The sequence below is a fragment of the Pseudorca crassidens genome, chromosome 3 (assembly GCF_039906515.1).
Source record: "Pseudorca crassidens isolate mPseCra1 chromosome 3, mPseCra1.hap1, whole genome shotgun sequence".
Taxonomy (NCBI): domain Eukaryota; kingdom Metazoa; phylum Chordata; class Mammalia; order Artiodactyla; family Delphinidae; genus Pseudorca; species Pseudorca crassidens.
The window spans coordinates 37042211-37054138 of record NC_090298.1 but is presented as its reverse complement, the minus strand read 5'-3'; the positions used below and the strand labels follow the sequence as shown (position 1 = coordinate 37054138).

The following is an 11928-nucleotide window of genomic DNA, read 5'->3' as shown; positions in this document are numbered from 1 at the left end:
AGTAACTGAGAATGATTCAGGCCTCATTACAGAGATATAATCTACATTCATACATTTATGTTAGTGATTCAAATCTATTGGGAGAGATTGAATTCCGTTAAATAGTGCATCTTTCCCGTGGAACTTTTCTCAGGCTTTCTCGGGCTAACCTAAGAGGTGACCTAACAATGCAAAGCAGTGGAGTATTTAGGGATTCAACTGTGCTATAAAAGAAAGGCTGTACAGAAAAGAGAAAGAAGAATGAGATATAATCTAAAAAGCTATGTCAGCTTTTCCTTTGGGCTGTTTTGTAAATGCCCTTCCTGTCATCATGCTGTACAGAAGAGAGGCGAAAGGGCTCTAGAACTTTTAAACACTGCACCTGCCGCAAGCAGATTTTAATATGGAAGTTTTAAAGATGTATTTTTCCCATTTAGGACAGAATAAAAACACAAAACCTCTCACTTAAATGTCTGAACAGCTTCTTCTACTGGAGAAGAAAGTTGGTAGATGTGTGTGTGTGTGAAAGAGAGACGAGAGAGTGTGTATGTGTGAGAGAGAGAGACAGAGACAGAGAGACTACTTTCGAGGTTTGGGGTGGGGGGTTGTCTATTGTGAGTTAAAAGAATTGAAAGGATCTCAAGCTGGCACCAATACTGTTGGTGCCCAGTGCAGAGAAACCTCAAAATAATAACTTCATGTGTTTTGTAACTTTTCATGGCAGGATTTTTATTGTACGGTTTCATCAAACATATTTTTATTTTCAAAAAAATATGTAGGTTTAATTACTTGTCAATTCAAACATTTGGATTCTGCTGAACAACTGGGCTGAAACTATTTCCTTAGAAACACTACACTCTTTTTTAGGCATTTTTCAGCTCAGGTATAAAACAGTGAACTAGAAAATTGAAATTAGCACTGTGAGTTTATTTTTAAATATCCATGCTTTAATGAAAGAACCAGACTTGTTTGACATATGCTCTTTATTTGCTTAACTCTCCAATTAATAGCTACAGAAATCAGAGCTAATTACATTGAATATAAAAATCTACTGTGTTTACCACATTGTCAAAGTCTTCTGAATAAGCATTGCAATGGTTTATAAATAATGCAGTTAAAATCCTGATTCTAGTATTAAAATGTTCTGTTTCAAAGGCTCTGAATGCACAGGAAACTATAAGAGCACGGTGTAAAGTCATTTTTCAAGTCACCAAACAACATAATTAGGCAATATTCCTAAAGCCCATTTCCAAAGGTAGATTTTTTAATTTCTTTGTCTTTTCTCCTGTTCAGTGAAGACTGAGACCAAACGTACATTGCTGGGACTCTGGTTTGTAGTATATACACAAGCTCGCCTGATTAGTTCCCTCCGAATTACAGTTGCAGAGGTCAAACTCCCAAGTTCACCTTGAAGTGATCCACCCTCTTAGGATAGCTGCCTAAAAATTAGGTTGAACCATATGAAACTGCCACTTTTGAAGGTCAAAAACCATAAAATATTGGCAATTTCACATGCTTCAACATAACACAAAGGTCCAACTGCCTTACAGAACATAAATACTTTATACCAATACATCTTCAGTCACTTCTTCCAGTCAGGCTGTCCCTAGTTTAGAGTAATTCTTAAAGAGACTCTCTAGGAATTCTCACTCAGATTGGAACGGATTATCACAGTATCTCCTTCTTTGTGCCTCTTAATCCTTGGCAAAGGCTGCCTAGCCAGGGACTTGATTCTGTCTGTACCTGAGACATGAGCAAGTTTATTAGCAATGAAGGAGTTTCAGGGTGGTGAATGTGAAAAAGAGAGGGAGGCTGGTGGTACAGTTATTTTATAAAATAGAGCCCTTTAAACATTAAAATTTGAAGACAGAAGAAAGAAAATACCTCTTGATGGCAAAGTGCAAAGGAAATTGCCTAGGAACCAGCAGAATATTCGGCAAAATCGTATGGTTAAATCTTCACAATCTCAATAAAGTGAGTTCGCTTTGAAGTGCACGCGTTATTCTGTAAACGACCCTTGTTAGCTATCAGAAATCGGTCATTTCGGTCCCTGATTTCATTTGCGCCGAGAGAGGCGACTTTTAGGGGTGGTGATAAATCTCCCTGAGCTTAAAAGTCAGAGAGGGCCAAAGTGTGAACTTTTTACTTCAGCAAAGGAAGCGAGAAATCAGTGATTCATTAAAGCAGAGACCTCCTTGGAAGCTGGCAGAAGAGGAGGAAAGGAAGCTAATTATGTCTTCCTTTTCTTTGCTCGCTCCCACCAGTTTATAATCTACTGCCTTGGAGGGTTTATCCTCAGCATCTTCTGTTTTCTCCCTCAGCCCTCCCCTGCTTCTTCGAGCGAGGGGGGAAAAAAAAGTCAGCCAAACCCCAGGCTCCAGGTGGCTCTCAAGTACTTCACTGCCAAAAGGAAAAAATAAATAAAAAATCCTATACTGGAAAACAAGTGAGAAAGGGGCTCCCCAGAGGGGATTGGTTCAGACTGGAAGACAGCAAAACTCGGAAAGCGTGAGGATACTGCTCGCTCCGGTGACCAGCGCTGCGAGCACAAGGACGCTTTCGCAGCAATTAGCCCAAGCTGGAGGCGCTGGCGGAGGCTGCAGGCTGCGGCGGCCCGGGTGGCGAGGAAAGGACCCGCAGCCCCCGAGCTCCAGGCAGAGGCATCGCGCTCCCTTCTCCTGGCTCCCCTGCTCTCCCCACTCCCTGCCCCCTCCCCCTCCCTCTCCTCGGCGTTCCCAGCAGCCGAGGGTTTCAGATGTCCCACCGCCGTTTGACCCCCTTTCCCCCCGCCCGCCCCCCGCTTCTCCACCCCTGCAAATGAGGTTTGGCCAGCAGAGGCAGAGCCCACCTCTGGCTTAGAATCACTGACATTTAGACTCCAGGCTTCAACCTGTTTACAAGCGGGCTTTCCAAAGGAAGGGGGGCGGCGGGGGGAGGGAAATAGGGCCAAACAAAACACCAACCGCCATCCCCTCCAAACAAGAAGTGACTTTCTGGAGGCTTCAAATCAACAGGCACCACCAAAAAGAGAAAGCAAGAGGGGGAAGAGAACAACGGCGACCGGGCAGCTGACTCCAGTTCTGACAACTCAAAGGGACTCACTTTTAGAACTGGCCAGCAAGCTGGGGCTGTGCGGAGAGGGACCAGAAGGTGCCAACCGCAGAAGGGCGCAGATACCTCCCCCAGCCTCCCACCCCAGCCCCTTTGGGTTTTGTTCACCGTGCTGTCATCTGTTTTTCAGACCTTTTTCTGCATCTAACATGGTGAAGAAAGGAGTGAAGAAGAGAACAAAGTAACTCCCGGGGGAGCGAAGATCGAGGGTTACCCACACCACGACGGCCACCACCAGCTCCTGCTACTGCGGCCACCCACGTCCACATTCACCGGGAGACCGAGGGGCGCGCGGCAGCGGATCCGAGAAAGGAGCGAGAAGAGGCAGCCGGCCCTTCCGAGGAGTTATGGATGTTGGTGCTTTCACTTCTGGCCAGATCCGAGCCCAGAGGGAGCTAACCAGCGGCCGCCACCTCCAGCTGTCTCCTTGCCTCGCACCAGGTCTTACCGTTCCAGTATGTTCCTTCTGATGAGACAATTTCCAGTGCCGAGAGTTTCAGTACAATGTGGAAATGGATACTGACACATTGTGCCTCAGCCTTTCCCCACCTGCCCGGCTGCTGCTGCTGCTTCTTGTTGCTGTTCTTAGTGTCTTCCGTCCCTGTCACCTGCCAAGCCCTTGGTCAGGGCATGGTGTCACCAGAGGCCACCAACTCCTCTTCTTCCTCGTCCTTCTCCTCTCCTTCCAGTGCGGGGAGGCATGTGCGGAGCTACAATCACCTCCAAGGAGATGTCCGCTGGAGAAAGCTCTTCTCTTTCACCAAGTACTTTCTCAAGATTGAGAACGGGAAGGTCAGCGGTACCAAGAAGGAGAACTGCCCGTACAGTAAGTAACAAATGCGCGCTCCCCTCCTTCCAATTATCCACCCCACCCCACGGAGGGGGGGGGGGGGATCTGTTCCAGATGTGGCCAGCTAAATATTTACGTCCCCAACTCCTGTAAAATGATTAAGTGGAATACTTTCACACTAAATCACCCCCCCCCCGGGTGTATACATTGCGCCGCCTAACCCCCTCCCCGTAGCGCGCTCCCTCCCACCCCCCACCCAGGCTCTTTGCCACCCTGCCCGCCCCGTCTCTCTGGCTTGTCACTCGCGGGACCACGCAGGGCGTCCAAGAGTTGTTGCAGTGCATAGATGCCCCTCTCTGTCTCCATCGCCTTTCCCCACCTCACCCCAAGGTCTCCTTTCCCTCCCTTCTGGAAATGGCTCAAGTAAACACATTTTGTTCTTTTGGCTGGCAATCTTATTAAGAGTTTCAGGACAGTTTCCTCAAGCTGAAAATAATTATCCGCTGTCAATTATAGGGACTTTATGGGAACTTTATTTAAGAAAGAAAAGTCAATTTCACTCTCCCCCACCCCCATCCCTTTACCCTACCACCCCTCTAGATAGGAGCAAAAGCATTTTTCTGGTTTTGATTTTTTTTGGTCCCTCATGTTGGTTTGAGTGATTGCAGTCCATGAAGTTAGCTTTTCAGGCACCACCGCTGCTATTTGTCTTCTGCCTGCCTTCTCTCTTGGTAACATGATGCTCATGTCTGCATTGTCAATAGCATATGCGCTGCTTTGTGGTGTCCTGTTGTACTCGTTTCTTCTCAAACCTCTCATATTGCAGAGCCATAGTACTACAGCACTGTAAACATCTGGGACTGGAGTCACACAGACCTCACACAAATTTCATTGTCATTCTTTTATTTTCAAAGTAAAAGTCATAAGTCTGTTTCCATGGTGTTGGTTTATCCCATAGGATGAGGTTTTCACCTCAGTACAAATTATGCTCCATCCTTGGATTTCTTGCCTTTTTCCTTTCTCCCTCCCTCTTTCCTTCTTTAGCTCTTTCTCTTCTTTCTTTCTTGCAGGGATGTGGGTTGGGTAGGGGGAGGGAGAACCAGAAGAGGAGGAGTGAACATTGTGTCTCTTCCTGAATCAGTCCAGCAAAGCCAGATTACTCTGTTGGCTTCCTTTCCTGCTTACTTTCAAGTGGTGAGACTTATTCATCCTCTATTGATTGCAATTTGAAAGGATCCCTGAGGCTATGTAATGGCACACTGAAGACAATAACATTTAAACATCTTTAATGACCATTTTGCATTATCTCAAAGGTGGTTCCAAGTCACCTTTTCAAAGGATTTTTTTGTGTCAGTTGTTTGGGAATTCCAAGCATATATTTGCTAGCTAACTTAAATACATGAGTCATATACTTCATGATTCCTTAGCCCAGAAAGTATCTGGTATTAATGGGAAAGACAGTTAAGAAGAACTTAGCATTATCTTTTTAAAATAAAGATTTACAAGAAATAAGACATATTTCTTACTTGGGGACTCACATACCTTCAACATTAACTTCTGTTCCTCCTCAGCTGCTATTTCCATTTACTAAAATTAACAATATGTTTACAAGTAATAAAAAAGATTTGTGTAAGTGTTTTAAAGTATTCCATTTGATGTTTACTACCAGAGATGTACCTATAGTCCATTACCTATATTTTTTCCATTCTTGTTCATAAGAAGTAGCTGAAGTAATGTCATTTTTTTTTTTGCTCCAAAGTAACTTGTTACCTGAAATTATTAGATATGATGTATAGATGTTATGGTTATTAATTTAAAATTTTAATACTTTTATTCACTTCTAAAACACAAGAGTTGTGATATCATCCAGGTAGGACGATGGGGAAGAAGTGGCCCAAACACTTACTGAAGAGTGAGCTGGGAGATAAAAAAAAAAAAAAAATTCACAGGGACTGAAATTCTTTGTATTTTTAGTTCATGGAAATAACTCAAAGAAATATAATAAAATTTCAGAGTGTTAACCTTGAGCAAATTTTTTTTTACACTAACTTGACTTTGCTATTGCTGTATTTTAAGTGTCTTTATGATGTGATGTAAGGAGCAATCTATAGTAGTTTATTTATGCAACTTAAATTACCGTTTTCTAAAATAATGATCACTGTGTGATTAACCATTTAGCAAATGGTTTCCAGTGTACACATTAAAATATCTTTTTACAGTAAGAATTATCTGCAAAGAGAAAAGTATATGATTTTTATCTTGTAAAAACAAGTGTGGAAAATTTTCATCCTGTTTAAAATATACTAATACGTCTTCCATGTGATAAATGATAACTAATAGTCCCTGTTAAAATTATAATATCATATAGTAATGCAATCCTAATCAATGGTTGAAAATGAAAGGGGGTGGAGCTTGCTATGTTAAATAATGTCAAACCATAAATAATTTAGGTTTTCCAAGAACATCTGTATCAAGACATAGCAAGTGAATAGTAGAGGTTGAAACAGCTTTCATTTCACATGTGGCTGGGTAATCAGAATGCTGCTACAGTTTCCAGCTGGACTGATTCAGCTGAACTACATGGTATCATTAAGATATTGTCTAAATGTTGCATAATTACATGAGAACAAACTTTTGCTATGCCTACAGGGTAACCAGCCAGCCAGCCCACCAAATGGTAGCCTGTTAAATATTAGGGTATCTAACCTCTGAAGAGTGTCAGTTCCTTGTCCAAAAACCACATTTCAGTGACATTTTCCTAAACAAGTTATTAATTATTCTCAATACACAAAGCTGTTCTTTTAAGGTTTGCTTATTTGAAGCTTAATTTTCTTTGTTACTTTTGACCCTAGTATTACTGCTGCTAAAATACAGTAACAGCTTATCTAAGAGGTTACATGTTTGTGATGGTCCTGGGTAATTAAACAACTGTTTTACTGGCTTTTTGCCAGCAAAATGCTAACAAAAGAGAAGGAAATCACCCTTGAGCACTGAAAAATCATTTTTAACTTCTACCTCCAAAGTTGGTTCCCAGAAATTGGATGGTTCTAAAAATATTACATGTGCTAGAGAAACTCTTCTCCATTTTGAGTGATTATTATAAATTTTTAGGGGTGGGGTATTTTTTGTTTGCTCCTTTGCCATTATATGAGAGTAGAATAAAGGGAGCAGTGATGAATTATGTTTCTCCTGCTAGAAGTCTGAGAAAGCTTGAATAATTTAGAATAGCTGTGGCGTATCTGTCACTAGATATGCTCGGGCTCATTTAGGTTTGTTATATCATTCTTTACATCTAGAGCTTTGCCCTTGAAACATTACCACTCGTCTCCAGTTCTGGCCTACTAGAAAGGCTGGATACAGCTGTTAGGTACCCGTGCAACTGGAACCAGTGGACTTATTTCTGGATGTGAGTAGAACAGCTGTGGGCTACTCCCCTGATTGTCACTTATAGAAAAGGGGAGTCTAGTGAAAAGAAAATGTATCCCTAAACTTGAGAGAGTCAAGGATAGATACTCTCAAAATGGAAAGCCACAGTGCTTATGAGTCTTTTCAGGAAAGGAGTATGTGAGACATTAGAGAAATCAGTGTGCACTGAGTATGCAGTATGTGCCCTATTTCTTTAAATATATATCTCATTTAACACTCATAATAGTTCTGTGATTTAGATAGGACTATCCACATTTTTCAAATATGAAAACTAACCCTGAAAAAAAGTAAATTACCCAAGGTCATTCAACTAGAAATTGACAGCCAGATTAAAGCCCAAGTCGATTTGGTTTTATCATTACTTATTTCTTCTACCTCGCTACTACTGACAACATTGCTGTCGATATATCAGAAGTAGACACCACAAAACTCTAAAAACCAAATTATCCAGATCCTTAATTGCCTTTTTGCTATGCACACCAACTGTTCATCAGAAGGAAATTGGAAGAGCAGTAAAATGACAGTGGAAAAGAGTGAGTATGTTAAAGTTATTATTGCAGGTGTCTGCATGTTATCAGACAATGTTAGTGCATTCTCTGGGTGAAATCTCTCTTTTGATATTACATTTGAGACTATAACTGCTCATGGACACACAATGTACACATACATCCATCTCACAGAAGGCATTAGGAATACATGACTAAGAAAAATCCATGAATATGATTGTATATAGTAATTGTTTACAGCTGAGGGCCAAATGTTTAATTGTTCCCACATGTAATAAAACAATTTGATTGTAAGTACAAGTGTGAAATTGGGCTGCTGAAGAAACTTCTGATGTATGACTCTAAAAGGAGCAAATCTTAGAGACCTGAAGCTTTAAAATGACTCCGCAAATCAAAAAGGTATTCCAACACATAGAAATGACTGATTATTGTCTTGTAAATAAGGTTTACATTATTACTTTTTAATCAGGACTAGAGCTTATTTTAGGAAGTTAAATAAGAAAATAATTTTTGAGGAAAATAAGGACTTGAATATTATCTCCTAATAAATATACAACAGTTTTCTGGGAAGAAAAACCTATATAAAACTTATGGCTTCCACTGGTGTCTTATTTAAGTTGTGGTTGTTTCTAGAGTTTGGTTGCATAATTTATAACTGGCAGCATTAAATCATGAGGATCGAGGATTTATGAAGGTGGAAGGCACTATTTAATGTTTACATGACACTGTCCTGTTACCTTTACGGCATTCCTACCATATGGACCCTCCACTTTGATGGATTTATCATAAATCCATTAAAAATGCACAATTACAGAGAGTTTCCTCTTTATAAACCTGATTTATAACCGTCTACTACACGAAACTCAAGAAAACAGTTGGCAGAAATCACATGCCAATACTGGAGTATGAGAATTGAGAGACACCAATCTCTAGGTCTTGAGTATTTTAGTAATCTATTACCGAAAGGCATGCACCATTCTTTAAAAACAGGTGTTTTCAAAATGATGTTTAAGCACAGAGCTTAAAAGAAGAAGAATTGTGCCTTATACAATGAAGGAAACTCCACTGCATGCACTTTTCCTCTACAATTTTACTACCCAGTTTAGAGCGAAAAGCCTTACTCCAGTTCATTTCTTCATTTTTTAATGAACTTATGGTAGAACCGGAATGAGCACTTTAAATTCCTACACAATTACCTTAATGTTCAGAGGCAAACCCCATTTATTATCCAAACGTCTGACTTTCCACAAGCCAAAATGTTGGAAAAAAGTTGACGGCTCATTTGAAATGGAGCTAATGTTCCTCACATTTATGAGCTGCCTATGAATATCTCCATCTTTCCTCAGCCTTAAATGTCTGTACACTTATCCAAAATTGCAGTACAAATGATATTTCTTTATTATGCTTCAGAAGGAAGAATAATACATGCGTATTAGTTCAAAGTGATTTTAATCTATCTTAACATTAATTCTGTGAACTTTGCAATGAAGAGTAATTCAGATGACGTTTTTAGTATTACTGTTCCAACATTTGTCAGCATTAATAGTTGATGTTTGCTTAGTGTAAGTAAAACATTAGCATTTCCCTCCCAGAAATTAAAGTTCTCCTTTAATTTTCCAGTAAAATTGGGCATAAGATTTATGATAATTTTAATACAGTTTTATTACAATCTAGCAGAGTAATGAAACTCATTTTGTCTCAAGCTTTTTATGCAGAAGTATCTTAATTTTTCATGTATTGATATATTGCAATGTTTTAAGATCATTTACCTTTGCCATTTGACAAATGGTGTTTGTTACTTGGCTTTGCAGATTAAAAATATTTACTTTTCATAATTGGGACTTGTTCTTTCAGTGCCTATTACCTCTACCTGTGCTGGTCAGTCGGTATAACAAGTGATAACCTAGAAATGTGCCTTATAAAATTAGTGTAAGAAAATATACCTGCACCTTGGGAAGCCACCAGTGACACTCTGGTACCGAATTAATGAATAAAATGTGTCAATGTTTTACAGAATTAGTTTAAAACCAAGTATTTATTTAGTCCAGATTTTGCACAAATAGAAAATTTCAAGATATCTAAAAGGGAGCTGGGTCACCCACAAAATAATGACCTTAAAGATTTCCTTGCTTTTAAATCAGGTCAGTTGTATTCTTTCTTTGAACGCTATGTCCTAATTGGAACAATAAATCAAAGGTGACACTCAGAGTAGATTCCCATGTAAGGTGGACAACTGGACAGTGACTTTTTACTGCTGCTAACACGTGCATCCAATTACCATTTGATAGATTCATGGTGCTGGCAGTAAAGTATTGCCTCATTTTATACTTCACCTAATAATTCTTCAGCCTAAACCTGTCTACCTTTACCTATATCTAATCTGTCAGTATGTGTGTTATCATTAATGAGGAAGTTTCAAATGTTTGGCATGCTTCCTACAATGAGCAATGACATTAAGATATTAATGAATCATTTAATTAACCATAACAGATGAGGTAAAATATTAAGTCAATATATCCCCAACTTCACGTAACCGTCAACTAAATATAACCTAATAATTTCACTACAGTGATAACTTAATTATGAATAGCAGGGGTTAACTGGAACTTAATTCTAGAGAGCAAAATTAAGAACTTTAAAAATATTATTAACTTTAATACTTCTAATTAATTAATCCTAATTGCAAATTAAGAATTCTTTTAAACAGGCATTTTTCCATAATAATTATTATTTCCTATCATCATTATTCTTTTCTTTCAAGGACCTTATGTTAACATGTTTTACTGATAAACATATGTGTTAGCTCATCCTTAACCTTTTTTGAGGCACTGCCCCTGTTTGAGGATAACTTGACATATTCATAGAATCTACAATTCAAGACCCATCAGCTGCTTTCTAATAGTTCTATCTTGAGGCAGTTATACGTCTGAAATAGCAGCCATCTGAGGCATTGTGAATCCCTGATATTTTATCACCCCTTCACCACTTCATTATTTTCTCCTCCTTTTCTTTTCTTTTTTTTTTTTTTTTTCCTTTTCCCTCATGTCTAAACCCCTTACATACCACTTAAGCAAGAGAAAGTCATCCATTATCATTCCTTAGCATCCCATGTTACATTTAGAACCAGTAGCCTAGCTGTTTTTGGATGTATCACTTGGGCACATCAACAACCAAAACATGTAGTTTATATTCTATGCAAAAAAGTCTTCAGCAATGCAAATTCAACATACTCCACCAGGTGCCTCTTCTCATTTTGAATCTCCAGTGAAGTCCCATTATCCCAGCACTCAGGCCAATTTCTTAAAGCTTTGCCTTTCGTGGACTGGGCAAACCACGAATAAGCACCTTCTGAGAATGGACGCTGATTGTCTAGTTACTAAACCATCAATCTGCATTCTCCCTTCAGGTTAAATATTCTGTTCCCAGTAACTCTCCCTACACATTCATTTCACCTTTCTTCTAAAAGTTGTTTCAGTATATGCAACACTTACTAATTACTTTGTCAATTTTCTGACCTTTTGGCATTTGTCTAGACTCCTATAAGAGAAAGAAAGTGAAGATGATTTAGGAAATCAAATAATTATTTTGCTTCTTTTTGAAGTCATCGTTTACTTCAAAAAGATGAACACTAATTTGGAGGTCTTTAATATTTCCAACTTCCAGAACCTCACTTAGATTATAAAGCTTCTCTGTACACCCCTGCCAACTGTAGCTCTTTAAAATGAAACGAATGTTCTCATTTTAATACTGGTTATCAAAGGGGAAAAATGTAAAACGTACATGCATGTGTATTTCAGGTTGACCAAATATAGAAATGCACATAGCTTTATTAGAAAACACTGAGACACTGACAGGAGTTAAAATTTAAATTCATAGCATATGTGTATTCACATACTTCTCTCAAGAAAGAACCTTTTGGCACTGATTGCTGAATTAGATTTATCTTTATTATATGCAGAATCTGACTATTTACGTATGTTAGATTGGTTTGTTACTGTAATAATAATTAAAAGCCAAGCTTCTTTTTACAGTTTGTTTCAAATTATATAGATAGATCGATACAGATATAGACAGAGGGATTTCCATCTATCTATAGGGATAGCTTTGATTTATTGA

General features: G+C 39.1%; 1 protein-coding gene across 1 annotated transcript in view; it reads left to right on the top strand.

The window, feature by feature from the left end:
• Positions 1-3594: 3594 nt before the first annotated feature.
• FGF10 (fibroblast growth factor 10) overlaps positions 3595-11928 on the top strand; it is an 81676-nt gene continuing 73342 nt past the window's right edge. The window contains exon 1 of the mRNA XM_067730647.1: positions 3595-3916. Coding sequence (XP_067586748.1) covers positions 3595-3916 — 322 coding nt within the window. The remainder of the gene's footprint in view (positions 3917-11928) is intronic.